The sequence below is a fragment of the Myzus persicae genome, unplaced genomic scaffold (genome assembly GCF_001856785.1).
Source record: "Myzus persicae strain clone G006 unplaced genomic scaffold, MPER_G0061.0, whole genome shotgun sequence".
Classification (NCBI taxonomy): Eukaryota; Metazoa; Arthropoda; class Insecta; order Hemiptera; family Aphididae; genus Myzus; species Myzus persicae.
In genome coordinates this window covers 42,526-63,096 of record NW_019100470.1, presented here as the reverse complement: position 1 = coordinate 63,096, position 20,571 = coordinate 42,526, and the positions used below count along the sequence as shown (strand labels likewise).

Below are 20,571 nucleotides of genomic sequence, written 5' to 3'. Positions count from 1 at the left end.
ACAGTATACACTGTTCGCGAGCAATAAATCAAAATATAATATACCCAGCTAACTCAGCTAAGACACTCTAATTTGCGTGAGATATAGGCACGTCCTTCATCTTGACGTTATCCGCCATTTCCGCAACATTTTGACAAGTTGAATAGTAAGTTAGTGAATCATATAATATAGTTGTTGGTAAGTGAAATTGCAATTATTGTAAATTTGAGTATGTTAATACGTTGTATTTATCCATTTTAACGTAATTATTTATACCATACAAGAGGTGATCGGAAAGTTATAGGAATCAAAAATCATGGGCACGAACATCCATGTATTGTGTATATAATTTGTAAACACGCGTGTGTATCCCATTCCAAAGTTCTTGAACACCCTTTATGAACAAAATTATGAACGCATACTATGGTACATATAGGGCATTAACCCAGACGGAATACCACACGTGACCACAGTTGCCCGAACCAAAATTATTATTATCATCTGAAACTATAATAACAGCCATATAAATGAAGTAAAAAATAAATTTATTTCGGTGAACCGAAATAAATTCGTGTGTGAGCCACAACCTTTTATATATAGTAACCTAGAAACACGCCCCAAGTCTCATGGAATCGATCGATATAACTTTTATCGAAAACTGCCCGGTAGTGCGATCTGTATCTCACCGTTTATATTTTAACACATGACATCAAAATTTGCGAACGCGATACTGTTGCTTTTCTTATATAATATTTTAAGTGCAATGCCTCGGCCACAGCAGCCGTTCGCTTGTTAATAAGGGAACGTCACATCCGATTACCCGAATGTGACGTTCCCGTCTTATAACAAAAGCATACAGTTATATAATACATAGCAAATTCGAACAAACATCAATTTCGTGTAGTTAGCACACATATTTGAGTGAATATTCGTACCAATGACCTATGTCCTATTGACTTGAAGCCTTGAAGGTGAGAATAAATTATTTGGCAAAAATGTATAATTTAATGATGTCAGTGTACCTACTGGCTGTGTGGCACAATTTGGTTATAGCTATACGCCTATAAGAACGATATCTTTGTTTCAATCATATTGTTGTAATATTTTACATAACTCTCTTAAAAACCCCTTCATAAAAAATTACACAAAACTAGTTTTGCAATGTCATACGACTTGCATAGTTGTATACGTTTGAAAACATGCAGTGTGGGCGTGAGTCGTTGTTTCATATTTTAACCGGCGTACGTGATTTTTCAGAGATAAAACGCCGCGAGTGATCCTGGTTCGGGTGTCATTTGGTAAATCGCAGATAGAAATAGCGATTTTATTGTGTTGCTGAAGGTTTTGTCGTCGAGAACGAATTAATAATTGCCGCGTTTGTCGTCGAGACGCCCACCGATAGGTACACTTAAGAACATGGAACATAATGTTTGATTGTCCCTTATATTATGTTCTATGACATAAGCCAACTATAGGTAATCCATCTATGTTTTACAATTATGAAATACCAGTTGGCCAGTAGCTAATATAAGTATTTCAAAAAAATTATTTATTTTTAAAAACAAAATTACAAAAAAAAACGTATTATAATATCGAAAGTTTCCTGAAAATTATGACAGTCAGATAGCTCCCCCCCACCATGTCTCTGGGGCCGCCCCTGATACCCACCGAACATAAAAAATCAAATAGAATAAACAGCTGCCCTTTATGCGGGGGTGGGAGAGATGAAACATTGTACAGTTGAACAGTTCAATAAAATAACAATATACTGTCGACGAGAAGACGCGACGGACTTCCTGGAAGTTTTCTCTTAACGGTTTTACGCTAAAAAACTCACCTCTGCACGTTGGCCACGTCTCCCCGCTGTACCGCCAACAGGTACTTTTTCTCTTCCAGCGAAAGGGATTTCGCCGACTTCCGGTCTTTGCCCATTCGGTTCATGTTGGAGGTACTGCTGCTGCTGCTGCGTTATAACGTCGACTAGTTCGCCACGATCATGGTCACACTTAAATATTACGAACGGCAGCAGTCGTATGGGCAGCGCTTCCGAAAAGCTCGGTCATCGTCGGCGGTCCCGCGGGTAGCGTCGATGAGCGGGAAACGGAATTGCAAGAAAAACGACGACGGCTCGGCCGATAGCGGACGGTGCGACGAAACACCGGAGACGAGACACGGCGACGACGGAGCTGCTCAGTCACAGTGAACCGCGGACATTTTACACTATTCTGTCTATTGCGTTCCGAGTCCACCGGTGAAAACTATACCATGCACCGGAAACCTGTTGCACCGTCGCTGCGTCCGCGATAGCCGCCGGATAGCTGTAGTCCTTGGACGCTGTTTGTCCCGCCGCCGCCGAAAATCAATAAAAACAAAACATTCGTACGTTATACCTACCTACGTTATGACATTATGCGCGCGAACAAAAATGTAATCTATATTATCTATCCGGTTAGACCGGGTTTTCGAAGGTGATCTCGGACCGACGTTTGCGCGGCGTCACGATCGTCCGCCGCACGGATATAGTCGCGGTGCTGCGGCGGCGACAGCATTGGACTTGACGGCTGCCGGTGGCGACCGTCGTTTTCAGCGCCATTCGACGACAACATAATAATGTTATAATACTGGTCACGTGTCATATGAATATAGTGCACCGTCGCACCGACAATAAGTATTTTACTGTCGTTGACAATCATGATAATATTGTGTGGTGTTGAGAAGGGGTGTGCGGGGTCAAGCTTTTTGGGTACGCAGTCGCCTTACCCCGGTGCGGTGATTCCTCCACCTAGCCACCGGTTGAATCTGAGGACGACCCGATCGACCCCCATTCGCGCATTTATGCAGATTGACCAGGCTCTTCATTCAGACTACGTTATTATGGATCCGTGATGCCCAACACATTATTTTTTTTTTTTTGGAGAGCCATATAGTTTGTAGGTAACGTTTTGCCTCTGTATGAGCAACCCACAGTGGAAATTCATAAAATATCCATAAAAGTATAATATTGTTTGTAATGTTTGTATATTTTGTTTCAACATACAAGTTTGACATAGGTAATGGGCAATATGGGCATCACAGTCGTTGTTGTTTTAAATTTAATTCAACAAAAACACTTGCATTAGGCGTCATCGTAATATAATATAAAACCAACAAATCAATTAATGACCGTGCAATAATTGCTTTCGGAACTCGTTCTGTTCCGAAACCAGTTATTAACTAAAAATATAATTTTAAAGGACAAGGTGAAACACAATTGTTACCCTGGGGTATGAAGTTTAAAGTAAATTCTGAGAGAATCAGCAAGATACATCTTTTATGGATTCAATTTTTATATTTACTATTTACACACAATTGTACAAACTAAAATAGTGTTATTGTGGAAATATATAACTCTGTATAACAACAAGAGGATGTTTATAATATAATATATAAGTTTAAAAAAAAATTTAAAGCTTTATTATAATATAGTTTATAAAAATTTCAATAAATAAATAAGAATACAAACAAGAGTAATAAAATGGATGATAACAATTTGTAGCCATTATAAAAATAATATATTATGTGAAAATTATTGGTACAAAATATTAGTTTATTTTTTCGTGTATTGGATTTTTTCGATCTTTACTTCATCGTCAACCAACCTATAGACATATGATACCACTGTTGAACTTTGAATATCCATTACCACAAAAGAGGGAATGATGTCACTAAAAATTAAAAATTAAATAATTAAATAACGTTTAGCCTTGAAATAACATTTTTTTGTAACACAACAAATAATAATTAGCATGAATATTATATCATACTGAATAAGATAGTTTTTAATATAGTTACATATTAATAATATTGATAAACCACTAATTGCCAGTACACAGTAATCCAGATATAAATCATATTTGGTTAATAACCAAATAGCATACAATTTTACAGAATAAAATCAAATATTATTTAATATGAATAGCAATATCAGACCTTTTAAGGTATATAATATTTTGTTAACATCTCATCTTGTTATAAGAATAATTATTCTGTGAAGCAATTGAGCAAAATAGAACAGTATTAATACAATATATTATTATAATGAATACTTGCTGCTTAATAATCTAAATCAGTAGTAATTATAATGTAGGGGTGATTGAGGACCCGTGATGGAAGACTTTTAGAAAAAACCTCAACCAATTTTCTATCAAATGGTACTTTATGTTTTTTTACAAAAAATCTCTTGTATTTTTATACTTATTAGTTATTTTATATTACAAACCAACACATCAATAATTATTTTTATTAGACATGATATGGCATTTGGTATTTCAATAAATGTTTTCTTAATATGGTAGTTATAGTTTTTTAAACATGTGTTGAGTACACCTTATTTACCCAATGTGTCGTCCAAGCGTTAATTACAGTTGTTGATATTAAGATATATATTTATTGTCTATAGATATTCTACATAAATTGTACAAGAAATTATAATTATTGTGCTTTGTATTAAAATACCTTCGCAAAACCAGGAATTTAGCACACACGCATTTACTGTAATATAACTCATAAGGTATATATATAAATAAATATAAAATATTTTTCATAAGTAATAAATATATGAATTTAAATCTTTCCTAAAATTTTTTTTGATAAATTATTTTAAAGGTTTCTGTTGATTTGAATAAGGAAAAAAAATTGATTAATTGAAAAGTGGGTGCTAGCTCAACAGCTAAAAATAGATTCGACTCTTTATGTATACTTTAAAGTTATGATGATTATACTAATATATAATTAACTGATATATTTTATAAACAAAAATGTACATTTATCATTCAAATGAATAATGGTAGGTACCAAAATGATTTTGTTATTATATTTATGTTATCGTAATTTATAACTTTAAAAGGCTTTTATAATTTTTTTTGTTTTTTTAGACAACAAGGTACTAAAGTTTATTGGGAACTAATTATATTGCAAAATAGACTGTTTTTGTATTATTTCATATGTAGAGTAAAAATTATAAGATAATATGTTTATTAAATCCAAAACAAAATTATTCTAGTGCCTTCTAAAACACGTTTTAAATGTATGTATAAAAGTATATATGTCTTACGGGTTTAATGGATTAAAAGCTCCAGTAGCTGATCCTGGGTTTAAGAAAAATTTATTTCCAAGTTCGAACGCATCAAACTTGTGAGTGTGACCGAACACCAGTACGTCTACATCTAGTTGCCTCTGGAGTAGTGCCAGAGATTCTGGATCGCCCCATGGTATCACTTGATGACCGTGGCATAAGCCCACTTTAAACTGTCCGACGTTCACTACTTTTTGGTCTGGATAATTGAGGTTCTAAAAATATAAAATTGAATCAGAAATGACAAAATGTTGATGCACAAAGTTTTCTAATATGTTACCTCGTCGAAATCACCGCGCACAATGTGCACATCATTGGCGATCGACTTTAAGAACTCGTACATCTCTTTTGTGCACAAGTTGCCCGTGCACAAGACGTGTTGTATCTTACCCGGAGTCAACAGCTTCTTAAATTGGGCCGGTAGTCCACTGCTGCGGAACGGCACATGCATGTCTCCAATCACTAACACCGAACACTGAAAGTAATAGCCAATGTTATTGTTTTAATGTATACATTTTTGGTTTATGGGTGTTCAGTACAAAATATCCGGAAAACGTAAAAAATTCTAAGTGCATCCAATTGGTCTTACCATTTCGAGCAGTTCTAACGTCTATTATTTCGAAATGGACAACACCAATCTACGATTCGACGAAATAGACTAGATTATTTCGTTAAAGCAGCATCAACATCAAAGAAAAACAAAATTCCTGGATAAATGAAAACAATCACCGACCGGATTCGTGTGCAGTGTTCACCGTTATCACGAATGACTTATCAAGCGCACGAGAGAAAAACGAGATTGAAGAACTTGTCTTAAAATTTCATGGAGGAAAATTTTTTTAAACACCTATCACGATTGTCTGACCATGAGGAAATTCTGTAGCGGAAAACGTTGTAAACGTTTGATAACGGCGAAATTCGGACGATCTGTTTGCTCATAGACCTATTAATTTATAGGTCTGTGTTTGCTAAAAGAAGCTGCAAACGTTTGCAAACATTGCAAACTCCATGATCCAGCGTTTGGCCTGTTTAGTTTTAGTAACCAGAACCGTGGTCGAATTTGTCTATACTTTTGCCACTATCACTAATAATTCACAATCCATATTTATGATGTTAGTTGTATAATGTATAATATTAATATGTTATTATGTTATTATGTGTTGGATAATATGGTCGTACCACAGATTAATCTATGGTCGTACGCTCGACAAAAACTTGTTTGAATAATTTGCAATAACTATTTCCATCGATTGCAAACTTTGTTTACCTAATCAACACTACTTCTATTCTGAGTACCTACCTACCATTAATTAAAAATACATTTTATAAGCTGGATTGAGCTATTATTTAGAACTAGGTATATTTAGTTAGAAACTAGGTATCTAGGTTTATAATTTCTGTTTATTATACTAGAGTATTATGCTATCATACTATTATATTTGACTTTAACAGTTTAAGATTCTGAGCGAAGCGATGAATGTATTGATTTTACAATGATGTGTGTTTTTATAGTTATTTATTTTCTTGTGTCTGTCATTAGGGTTTCTTACAGTAAAAGTGCTTCGATTTTCTCCAGCAGCAACTTTTCTGGTGGGAAAGTGAATCTAGTTGGTGCATTCGGGAGGTCAAAATTTAAAATTTCCAATAGTTTTCAAAAGCAACAGGAAAAACAAATAAACAATTTAAGAAAAACTGAAATTTTTACGCAAAACCAGTTTAAAAAAAATCGAATTTGGTTTTTTGTATTACTCTAAAAAAATGACCTTAAATACATGAAATTTTCACTGAATATTTGTACAGCAGAACTTCGATCAACCGTCACTGTCGGGACCGGGGCTATGACGGTTAATCGAATAGACGGTTAACGGAAATTTTGCAAAAAAAAACGCTTGCATACATATAATATGTACACACATTTATTATATTTTTTACGTGTGTGTACTTTAAAAAAAAAATTACTTACATATAACATATAAATTAATTATTATAACACATATAAATTATAAACATACATACCACACATATTATAAAAAAAAATCTATAATTTTAGTTTGGTTTTTTGATTCTCTAGCTTTTTTAGCAGCAATATTACGTATTTGACGTAGAAGTAAGACTTGCGTAGCATTTGACAATCGTCTAATCGCCTAATTATTTATTTTTTTCGGCGATGACCGATGACGGATAACAGAGAGTGACGGTTAATCGAGTGACGGTTAATCGAAGTTCTACTGTATTAGCATTTTCTTTCATAAAATGTTCAAAATGTTTTGACTTGTGTTGAACTGTTTATAGGCATATGAAATTTTCGATTATTATTTGTTTTTTTTAAACTAATGTCGATAAAAAATTTTTCACTTGGTTAAAAAACTTGTAAATGTAATACAAAGTTCCTCGTAAGTTGTGGTTGGTGCAAATTTTAAAAAAAAAGTTGAGCTTCAATCCACAATAATTTTATATGAGCGTTTAAACTTAGAATTTTGACAAAATTCGTAAAATCACGAAAATTAGCAAACTATATTTAGTTAGAAATTCATAAACAATTTTCTTTTTATATCTAAGATTTAAAAATTTAATACAAGATTTCTTATAAATTTGTCTACCTTTATTAAAAAAAAAAATTTCCACCGGAACGTAAAATTCAATTTTTATGAGCGTTTGAAATTTTTACAACATTAGGTATTCACTCGATTTCTCTTGTAGCGATTTTCTTATTTTATTGCTATTCAAAAACGAATCAAGTGATTTTACCTATGTAATATAAAATGACATTAAGATCAAACACACGTTTTATTACTACACAATGAATTGGTAGTTCGATAGTATTTGGATTATTAAGATTGCACAATAATGTATTGGCGGATAACTGCAGAAGCACAAACGTACATTATTATTATTATTCATTGATGGCATTTTACAAAAAAAAAATACAAAATTCAAAATTGAATAGCTTCTTTAATAATTGACCCATAATTATGAAAGATACGTCATAATACATTAAAAAATAAATCCTATATGAATCATATTTCAAAACTATAGGTTGATAAACTGAATACACTAGTTGTTAAGATTGTGTAAGCGATTTAAGATAATGTCTTAAATCGTGTATGTGTCAAAACACTTAGCGCTACTTTAGTCCTTGTGAATAACCTATGTACTTATTAGTTATTATTAGTACTACCATAGGAAAATATTCAAAAATTATTCAAATATTCATAATAATATAAAAAGAACAAACCTAATAAAATAAATTATATTTAATATCTAATATATATTTTATTATAGGTACCTACCTAAATATTAAAATGTTTGAAATTCAAAGTTTTAATCATAGATAATAATATGTACTGTATGTAGGCAGTTGTAAGCGCCTTAAGTAGGGGCTACCGGAAGGACCACTCGGCACTCGGTAATTTAAGAGAACAATTTCTGTTTTCAACTATGGCCAATGCCACCACTAACACCGACTATTGCACTGGGTAGGCAACTATATGTGCCTTCGCCTGATATGTCACGTGTAGGCAATTCTACGCTAAGACGAAGACAACGACGAGGACGGGAGAGACCTATCAAAAGAATTAGGATGGTGTATTGGTGTTAGTCAGTTATTTGGGGGGGGGGGGATCTCTGTGGTCGATTCGGTCTGGTGCAATGACCACAGAGCTCAAAAAACCAGGGACAGTACTTAAAGACTAACTCAAGACTACTGACGTTTTGAGATGACGAAAGACTGACGACGACTTGGATGCAGTAGGCAGACGTCGAACTGGACGACCTAGGCGGACTTACACGATGACTACTTACGGCACCGACGTTGAAAATCGACAGCTGGCAAGTTTGATGGCGATAATAATATTAGAAATAATAATTCAAAACTTACGAATCCAGTGTTAGTGACAAATCGGACTTATTTGCTTGATCTCTAATACAATAATCATAACAAATTTATGTGCTCGCTTTATTAGTGGGTTACACATATTATGTAATAAAAATAGCTTTATTAGTTAAACAAGTTACAATATTAGGGTCGCTTTAATAGCGGACCAAAAAGTTAGCGAGAGCGACATACAGGGCGGTCGCTGCTGGCAGACAATGTAACGCCAATTATAATGATAGCAATTATAATAATACAAATAATAATAATAATAATAAGGCGTTGGCCGCATAAAATAATTATAGCAAATACAATAAACAGATAATGACAACACAGTCGACAAAGAGAGTACATATAAAAAAATATCGGTGAACAAAGAACAACGATAACTCTAACAGTTAAAATAATAATATAATGACTCACATGACAATCAATGAGAGGTGACTGGGATAGATGAGTGATGATAAGTATGATAATATAGTATGATGCGCTAATAGCATTCTTATTGTAAAGAATATTTTTCTTTTGTACCCGGAATACTTACATATTTATTCGAATAAATGAGTATTAAGGTATTCCGAATACACTTAAAAAATATATACTGAATACATATTCGAATATTCGGAAAAGTATTCGAATCATAATAGTGTATGTTTTTCCTGTTTTTCGATATTGTGGTTGGAAATTAACGCGGGTCAATCATATTTCATTCAAAGAGAAAACCTATTGTTTATAACACATAAAGTGCACGATTTTTTGCAGAAAAATTTGTTTTGTCACAAATATAAACTATTTTCGAGTTAAAAATGTTTTTTTTTAATGAATAAATAATAAAAAAAAAAATATTTTGGATAAGTATTCGAATAATTGTTTCAAAAAGTATTTAAAATAGTATTCAAATACTTTATAAGACCGTATGTAGTTAGGTACGAGAAATATATCATTACATGTTTTTAATAATTTTAAATTATTACATAATTTATTTATTGTATCGTGTAATTTTACTGTATTATTAGCCCTATCCGTTATATATATATACATATCAAATATATCAAATAAATTATAGGCATAATTAACGTTTAACTGCAGATACTCGAAATTTACACCGTATGATTATCATATTAACTTATATACTCTATACATTTTCAAAATATTTTGACTCGTTTTGAGCTGTTTTTAGACATTTTCAATTTTAAAGTTTTTTATTGTTTTTTATAAATGTCAATAAAATTGTACTTGTTTTGTCAAAACGCTCGACAATGTAATACAGCTGAACTCCTGATATATTGTTTCAACATCACTTGAAAAATATTAAAAATACATATGTACGATTTTGTTTTATAAACATTTAATAAAGTTAAAATTTTGACAAAATGTTTCATATTGAAAATGTCCAAATTATTTTGTAGTTAAATATTTGTAAAATGTTCAAATTGTATAGCTAAGGATCAAATTTTGAACACAATTTTGCCCACAAGTAATGAATTTTCTGTAACCAAAAAAACCAAAAAAAATATATAAATAAAGTTTTTTTAATAGTTATTTTATGTACAAATATGGAAAACATTAAATATCATTAAATAACAGAGAATAATGATACATAAGAATAACTACATAATAGTAAAATAAATTTTGTGAAAAGAGGCGATTCAATTCTTACCAAGGCCAAACCTAACCTCCGCCCACCCAAATAAACATTTTTTTCAGAATTTTTTTTAAAACAAATATTTAACCTATAAAATGACTAACCTATATATAACGATGCACAATGCAGATAAACCAGAATAAAAATCGAAAATTGTCACAATGTAGTTAATCTTTATTTTTACAGAATTTGAAAGGATATACAACGATACACCTTAGAGTATGTATTATTACTATTTAGTGTGTATTAAAAATTGAAGTTGACTATAAATACTTTAAAAGTAATAATGTAGTGAATATATTACATATTAAAATTCAAATAGAGCACGTCAGTACGTTAAATAAAAATATGGCAATAGAATGTTGCTACAATTTTTGTTGTTTCTTTGGAAAGCTTCATATTAAATAAAAACAAAAAAATTATTGATGTAAATGGTATTAGCTCAGACTTAAGTTACCTTCAGATTAAAGCAGCGTTCAAGTAAACGGGATTGGGATCGGCCTTAGCGTTAATTGAACATCAGTGGGTTAGAACATTCCTTGGTAAATATTCGTTGGGGCACGTCATTAAGTGAGAGAGAGGTTACTCAGTTACCTCATAGTTTTTTTCCAGCTCAAGTAAATAGCATAAAGAGAACACTTTATCCAAGGGCAAAAAATTTGTAAATGTATAAATAAAGTCTGAAGTGTTATGTGTTTTGCATCATAATTTTGAGTATTTTTTAATTTTTAATTTTTTTAATTTGTTGTTGACTACATTTTTTTGTTTGGGTAAAAAGTATTGGTAAGATTGTTTAAAACCGTGGACCAGCAAAACATTTTTTTATTTATAACAATATTTTTTTTTTTTAGTTGAAGGAGGTGAGTAGTGACTTAAAAAAAACATTTGTCAAATAATGGCGTTTACTATTACAAAGTTATGAATTAAGAAAAATATGAAGAATCTTATATCTAGGAATTCAATGAGACCGGCTGGGTTAGACCGTCATTGCTCAGAATCTATTTGCGCATAGAACCTTCCAGTAAAATTATTTATAATATAATACACAGCAATGTTTATGTGCAGAACTTCCGATCCACGATCATGGTTATCAAAAAATAATAATGTACAAATAAGACACCTTATAGCCAGGGATGTGTGCCCCGAAGACATATTTTGACAGTTGACATTTTTTAGAGAATCTAACCTTTTTTTTTTAAACTTACATTTTATTCGCATGTATTTATATTGAGTCAGTATACGTAAGATACGAATAAACGTTGACATTAAGTTAAAATGTTTTACCTGATGGATACTGTATAGAATCTATAAAATGTTCCTTAAGTGATACAGAACTATTTGAAGTAGGATATAGATACGAGATACTCTAAAAACAATTAGAAACCATCACAATATTGTATTTTTACAGACTATGTACAAAAATTCACGGTCGCACTTTTTGGTATGTATATATTTTACTGTGTATCCAAATTAAAATTGATTATAAATACGTAGTCTCTATATTTGTGTATATTCGATGTCAAACATAACATGGTTAATTGTAAAATAAGAATATGGTATTAGAATGATGTTCCAATTGTTGTTGTTTATATTGGATACTTGATACAAAATAACTATTCGGGTACTCAGCCATAATAGTCATTGACATAGTAAGACAGCGATCAAGTTTGACTGAATTTGTATAACCTCGTTTTTTGTATGCCATACAAATTTCAAAAAAAAATATTTTGAATAGTGTTGAATTATTTATAGGCAAATGAAATGTTCGATTATTATTATAGTTTCTTTTAAACGAATGTCAATAAAAATGATAATGCTTTGTCAAAAAACTTATATGAATGTAATACTAGGTTCCTCGTAAGTTGTTGCTGGTCGAAATTAAAAAAAAGGTTGAGCTTAAATCCAAGATCATTTTCTATAAGTGTTTGGATTTGGAATTTTGACAAAAGTCGTACGAGTCACGAAAATTTGGAAATTATTTTGAGATAGAAATTCACAAATATTTTTCTTTTTATATTTAAGATTTTAAAATATAATATAAGATTCCTTATAAGTTCGTCTACTTTATCTGTAGAAAATAAATTTCCTCCGGATAGTCAAATCAAATCTTTATGAGAGTTTGAAGTTGAAATTCCTACAACATTGGATATTCACTCGATTTCTCATGTAGCGATTTTCTTACTTTGTTGTAACTCAATTTACAAAATGTTTTGATTCATTTTACACACATTTGTAATTTTCTTTTTTTTTAGTTTTTGTTTTAAATAAATGATAGAGTAACATTTTATTTGTTAGGTTAAAAAGCTACAAATCTCTTCATATATTGTTACAATATCAGTTGAAAAATATTAAAAATCATGGGTACGATTTTATTGTATATTCATCTAAAGTTCAATTTTTTACAAAATTCATCAAATTGAAAATGTATATATTACAGTTAAAACCCGACAACAGTCAAAACTAGTATCCACAAATCCCTTTAGTCATTTCTGGTTTTAACTAGTTAAAACTAGAATTAACAGCTGGTTTAAATAAGTCAGTGAAAAATAGTTTTAACTAGAATGCAAATACCTATTCGAACTTGTTCTACATAAAACGGACGCGACTACAGACGATCTATAAATATTGCTCGATAAATTCGACCCGCTGAATATCAAATAAATTAAGATTACTTTGACCAGTCATCATCACCACGGACATGATTAATATTTATTTGTCTCTCTGTGAAACTTGCCAGAAAAAGAAAAAGCTCGAAAAGAAAGGACTTGTTTCGAAACCAATTTTGCACACTGAACTTAATAGTAGATGTCAAATCGATTTGATAGACATGCAGTCGCAAATCTAATATGTACTTATTTCTATTTTTCCTTAGTTAAAACTAGTTTAACTTATCAATACAAACATTACGGATTTTCACTAGATAATTCTAGTTTTCACAAATGTATTTTAATGTATTTTAGACTCAACTAGTTCTAACTAAACAAAAATAAATTAAAACTAGTTTTGACGGCGATGGTCTTAGTTAATTCTAGTTTTAACTAGTTGAAACCAGAAGTGACCAAAGGGATTCGTGGAAACTAGTTTTGACGGATTTCGGGCCTTAACTGTAACATATTTATCATTTTGTACTTTGTAGTTAAATATTTATAAAATGTTCAACTGTTAGGCTAAGGATCAAAAATTTTAAACGAAATTTCACTCAAGTAGTTACTTCTGTAGTCTAACGTATAAACAATTTAAAAACACAGGTTTATGTTCTAATGTGAACAATGTTACTTGTAGCGTAATGCAATTAATTACTGACTATAATTAATTGCATTACTATAATTTATAGTAGTAAAAAAAGAAAGAACGCAACGGTAAAAATATATTTAATATAAAAAAAATTTTGGTTGATTCCAGAATATCTGTGTAAGTAATTAAATTTATTTTTAAGCTTAAAGTATGATTTGAATTGAAATATTTGTTGGATTGTTTTTTGTTCATTTGTTTGATGCACCTAATTATATTATTATAATATTTGTGGTTAAAATGAATTGTATCAGTGCTTTATCTGGACCTGGTAATTAATATTTATTAATTATATGATGGACGAATTAGATTTGTATTAACTATAGGTCAGGACCAATATATTTTTCGAACGTTCGAAAGACTGTGGAAATTGTTACGTTTATAAATACATAATACGTATAGGTACATAATAAATTAATTGCCAAGTCCGAACTGTCATGTTTTGGGCATTACATGATTTTGTACATTTATCTGTCTCGATAAGTATTGGTAAGATTTATAAAAACTGTTATATTTGAAAATATTTCAAAATTTATACCTAACTACAATTTTTAATTTATTCCAGATCAAGAAGGTACGTTAACAGTTTTATTTTGTAAAAGATGTCTATATTATCCTTGAGTATATTATTCTTATAAGGTTATTTGTTATGAGACGCATTAGTGGAAATGCATTAAATCGTCGGGAAGTGCTAACCATTTTTTAACCAAATTTGTACGAGGTTAAAATAACGCAATTTTCGATCCCGTACAAATAAAAAGCTGTCTGTTTTTGTAGAGGCCAATGGAATACGTAGGGATGGTTCATAGGAAATTCTCGAATATATTCAAAAGTCCAGGTTTAATCAAATATTGCTCTATGTCAAATATTATTCACTCAATCACTCATCGCTTATTCTCAAAAACTAAGAGCCTTTTGATCTTGAAATTTTTAATAGCGGATCCTCTAATGATCTACATTTGAAATAAGAATTTACGCTAAAGGTTATAAATTATAATTGTTATACTTAGAATGAATAAGTATATTATTATTTGTTTTGTACATAAATGGTTTCCATTGGTTACTTGGGAGATGAGTTAAATGCATGCATTAAAGTGTCGTGCTTATTGCCTCGAATAAACAAATTATATCTTAAAACCAATAGTTTATAAAACGATTATTCAATAATATGTTAGTTGACTATACACTCAAAAACCTACCAATCATAACAAAAACTTCAGCGATCGATCTTAGAGGTTAGGATTATCATTAAGAGTTGATATATTTTAGTATACTTCAAAATTATTGTTTACGGCAATTATCTGTCTCGCTTAAGAGTTATGATGACATTTATTAAAATAATTAAATTTAAAAAATATTTAAAATTAATAAGAAATGTTATTTTATTTCAGCTTTTCGAGGTACACAATTAGTTTTATTTGTAAAAAGATACTATTTTTATAGGGGTTTTTATTCTTACAAAAATATTCTTTGTAATGAGTATAGGTATTCGGAAATCCATTAAAAAGCTAACATTTATAACGCCAAGTAGAATAACTACGATCCTTAACAGCTAAAGATCTATACATTTTCGGGGTGGCCAATTTAATACTTGAGGATATATTTTCTTAAGAAATTTCTAAAATATTTCCAAGTCAACTTTTTTCGATTTATAAATAGTTACCATTGATTGCAGAGTATAGTGCGTAATAGTATAAATGAGTGTTATTTTATTCTATACTTAAATTGTTGATTTTTAACGCTCGGACAGATGGGGTAAACGAATATAGAAAATAGTCAGGTTTATTAACAAGAACAGGTGTTTCCACAAACATAATATACTACCTAGTTGTCGACGACAGAGTGTCATGTGTTGGGCATTGCATATCATACAGTATTCTTTTTGACGACATTTTTCTGTCATGATAAACGGCAATGTAAGAATTAATAAAAACGAGATTATTATAAAATATTTTACAATTTAATTCTGATTACAATTTTTATTGTATTCCAGACTATTATCGTAAGTATAAATAGCTTTATTTTGTAAAAGGTTATTGTCTTATGGTTTTTATTCCTAAAAAGTTTTCAACAGTGAAAAAAATATGTAGAAATTCATTACGGGGTTATAGTCCCACGCAATTGAAAAGTTGCTTATTTTTTGGGAGGCTTATAAAAATACTTAGGAATGTTTCATAGATTATTCTAGAAAATAATATACATATTGTATGACACGGCGGCCCGGGTGTTTCCAGCTACCTACCAACTTGAACATTTTGTATGTCTAATTATGTGTTATGTTTAGATATGAATTGTTCCGAAAAGTAAAATTTGACAATGTGCCTATATCCATCCCCTTATATGTAAATAAATACCTATTTTCCTTTTTTAAAGCACCAAGCTTATCGTTTATCGTTTAAACCAGATCCACAATTATCACTTATAAAAATAACAATATATTCTCAATGAATAATATGAGGTTATGAGGTATATTGTAGTAGCGTGTTCCTACTTAGTAAATATTTCAAAAGTTATCCATTCGATTCGCTGTAAGTCGGGCGAGATATATCCCTATATCACAATCGTATTTATGCTATAATAAAAAAACAAATTATAAATATTAAAAACCGTATATAATCCCGTGCACTTTGTTGCCCGTTAAAAATGCGATTTCTATATGAGACTCGATGGTGATAATGCGAGCAGTATATTATGCCTATCTGCTGTGGATTGAGGGCCCGCTTGATGAGTACTTTATATAAATAATATGTTTTTTTATATTTTGATTGCGGACACGACGATGAGCGGCTATAAGTGCAACTCAGCCACCTTGGTAGGCAATGTGCGAAAATTCAATTGTATGAATGCTTATACCTGATCAGCCCAAGGAAATGTTTGGTGATTAGAGATTAAGGACATCACTAAGAGCTACTAGCTATAATATTTATGAAAATGTATATAAAACTACCTCCAGTTATTAAAATCTTTTTTATTTTATTACTTACACAGACTTTTTACAAACCTAAACTTCATTCCCAAGTTCTACTTATTTCTGATCTATGAAAATGTAATTCTCAAACGTAGGAATTATCTCCGAGCATAATTCCTCTTGATTGTTGGCTTTTTTCCTTTAACTCAATTTTTTGGTTAATTATACAACTTATTCATATAGTGTATACACTAAGATGGGTATCTGGTAATATCTCGCATTATCACACGCGATTTTTCAGTTACCTCTCATAGATTCGTCCAGCTCAAATAAATTACATAACAAGAACTGTTTATCCCAGAGGACATTAATTATCGAGGATAGGGTGTCATGTGTTGGGCGTAATACATAATTGAATACTATATTTAATATAATTTTTCTGTCTCGGTAAAAAGGTAAATCAGAAAATTAAAAAATATTTTATTATATTAATACCAAACTACAATTTTTGTTTTATTCCAGTGGCACAAAGTACGTAATGAGTTTTTTCTTTTGTAAATGGTGTTTGTTTTATGGTTGTTTATATTCTTCTTATAAAGTTTTTCATTATGATTAGCATATAGATGGAAAACTAAAGACCGGTTTGTTTTTGGAGATGCAAATGAAATACTAAGGGATGTTTTATAGAAAGTTCCCTGAAATATTCAAAAGTCCGAATATTTATAGTGTTTGTACAAGTTGTTTTAAAATATTGTTTATATATTTGATTAGACAAGTTATTGCATATGATCCGAATCACAAAAATATTATATTTTAAAATATTACATTCTAAATTTGTAATAGAATAACTTTTTTATAAAAGTTTATAAACTAATATAGAAACCAATTTTTAGATATCCTATTAAATGCCATTTAGCCTTTTTATGAATAGATTTCAATTTATTTACTTACTACGTTTGTCTCGAAATCTGGTTAGCCTTAACACGGTCGTCACTCGACATTTGATGATGGATCTTATAAACTTTTTAATATATTAAGGAACAATGGTACCTATCGTAGACTGTATAAAATGTATTACACATACACACTTAATGATTTAATAGACGAGAGCACCTCAAAGACTAGGTTAGTCCTAACTCAAATTACAAAAAATAAATCATTATAAGAAATAAAAGGTAATCACTAAGGTGATTGTGATAATACATACGCATACGATATTGATAACAACGACCGTATGTAGGAATTATATAGATGTGCCTTTTTTTCTAAAAAGTGAAGTAAAAACCATAGACACAACACACAAATGACAGTTCCACCATTTCATATATACATTTTTCAAATAGTCTAGTTGACTTATCCGTTTATAATTTACTTATTGAACCATAATTATAATCACCGTAATTCAAAAATCAGTTTCGACATTATTTATGGCTTTTGAGTATTCAGCTAAGTACCAAACAATTCAGATTAATCTGTTGATGGAGAAAACATCGGACACTGATTAATAATTTTACATTTATAATGTATTCTTCAAACCTCAAGGCTTAAAATATCTAAATATGTGTTACAAATGATTGTTTAATCAAAAAATCAATAAACTTAATTGTTTGTTTTCGTTTTAGTCAAAGAAGTTGTAATACATAGTTACGATGCTGATTTATAAATTATAATAACTAATAAAAACAATGCAGCTAGAATATCTTCACTCCTCCATTTTAGCAACTTCACAACTTCCTAGACTGTATATAACTTCCTGAAAAAATACACAAATAATTGAAAAATTAATATAAACATAAAATTCCCATGCCCTTTTTAAATAGTGTCAATTTTTTAAAGTACATTCTTAAAGATTGAGGTTTCATTTTTTGACCTTAAACGGCTTAAACTATTGTTTACTGAAAGCCTAATGCACATAAATGAAATTGATTCTATTAATAGAGTTAAACGATCAGTTAATGGACTACTGCCTTCGAACTGTGAATACATTTTCGATTCTCTCTAAGCATTCCACACAAGCTTGTCTATATCAGCTGGATCTATAAGAGTTCAGAAATATTATCAAGTGTAACTTTTAATTTATTTTTTATCACCGCCTAGTTGACGTGTCATCATTAAATTTTTAAGGCAACCATCAAACGTTACGATAACAATAGAAACTCAAGTTTGTTTCAATAGGTTTAATGCATGCTTTGTAAGTTCAGCTTTTTGAGCAAAAGTTGAAGAAGCATTTAAATACGAAACATTTAAAACCCAATTTTCATTTTTAGATACCTACGAAATAAATACTTAACATTATTTACCAATTCCAAACTATCGTACCTACTCTACAAATGTTCTAAAATCTACTCTCTCATTGTAATTTTGTCCATCAAACTCAAGATGTTGACGAATAGCAACTTCATCTAGCATTGAACTACAAATTACTGGTCTCTTAGCAAACATTACTTTTAAGGTAATCATTTTTAACGCTTCACTAGGGAGCCCTGGTATAGTATAGACATACGAATACCATTTCGATATGGTTAGAACATGTGGTTGAATACTTGAATGGCATTATATTGCTTTCCGATGTACCTAATTGTAAACTTAAGCCAACGGGGATTGAAAAAAAAGAAAACGACCACATGACACTTGATGAAAAGTGGAGTATATCATACGCTGTGTGATGCAGCGGCGAATGTAACTACATTGAACATTACTGAAATGTAGACTGTCGCGAACGGCGACTGAGGCCGTTGACTAGCACAGACTGTTGCGCGTACGTGGAGTGGAACCGGTCTAACAATTCTAGTTCAAAATACCCGGAGCACTATGGTAGTTGACGGGGCCCAAACAATGATAATTGTTTTAAAGCGAATAAGTTTTTTGTTTTGAAGAGATTTTTCCGAGAGGTACAGTAATACTTCAGGATTATTCCTGATTTCCGGAGACATTCCTTGAAGAATATCACTAGTGGCTCATCATTAAGTGAGAGTAGCGATTATTCAGTAAGCTCATACATTATTCCAGCTCACTTAAATGACATAACAAGAACAAGTTATCACATGGGACTATTATATTAATTTTCGAGGATAGAGTGTCATGTTTTGTGTAACATTGTTGAATATTCTTTTGGATGACTTTTTTCTGTCTCCATAGACAGTCATGTTAAAATTGATAAAAATTGGATACTTCAAAAATGTATTATAATTTTTTTCTGATACTTCAAAAATGTATTATAACTTTTTTCTGATATTTTTTTCCAGACAATCCAAGTAAGTAAATATTTGTATTTTGTAAAAAGTTTTAGTCTTATGGTTTTTATTTCTTAAAAGTATTCTAAAATGCAAGCCTGCAGGGCACAAACGAGTTAGAAAGTTAAAGTTAAGTTGATTATAACTTTTTAAAATTTCATTTTCATTAACTTAATTTTGAACTTACTGATTTTTATTGATATAAACTTAATAAATAACGAGTTAATTGTAATCAAATCCAATTTCGGTCGTTTATAAATAATTAAATAATAAATATAATATACTTATTATTGATGAAATGTATTGCATAAACATTTACTTTTTATTGTTTTAAACCATATAACTAGCTTCTTATATATTAAAAAATAAATATTTAACTTAACTTAAGTTGACTCTAAGTTTTCAAATAACTTTTAACTTAAATAAGTTTAAAATAAAATTAGGATAACTGTTAACTTTAAGCTTTTTAAAATATTTTCTATCAATATAAATTAAATCAGTAAAAAATTATAAGTAACTTGCCCAGGCTAT

At 30.4% G+C, this 20,571-nt stretch overlaps 2 protein-coding genes across 2 annotated transcripts in view; both read right to left on the bottom strand.

Annotated features, from left to right (window-relative positions):
* LOC111041229 (transient-receptor-potential-like protein) overlaps window positions 1-2,565 on the bottom strand; it is a 48,598-nt gene extending 46,033 nt beyond the window's left edge. The window contains exon 1 of the mRNA XM_022325478.1: window positions 1,817-2,565. Coding sequence (XP_022181170.1) covers window positions 1,817-1,920 — 104 coding nt within the window. The 5' untranslated portion in view covers window positions 1,921-2,565. The remainder of the gene's footprint in view (window positions 1-1,816) is intronic.
* A 722-nt stretch (window positions 2,566-3,287) lies between these two features.
* Window positions 3,288-5,860, bottom strand: LOC111041379 (vacuolar protein sorting-associated protein 29). The gene is made up of 4 exons (XM_022325683.1): window positions 5,682-5,860; window positions 5,373-5,567; window positions 5,072-5,307; window positions 3,288-3,683 (listed from the first exon to the last, which is right to left on the bottom strand). Exons 1-4 carry the CDS (start codon window positions 5,682-5,684, stop codon window positions 3,566-3,568), a joined length of 552 nt encoding a protein of 183 aa, XP_022181375.1. The 5' UTR covers window positions 5,685-5,860; the 3' UTR covers window positions 3,288-3,565.
* Window positions 5,861-20,571: the final 14,711 nt, after the last annotated feature.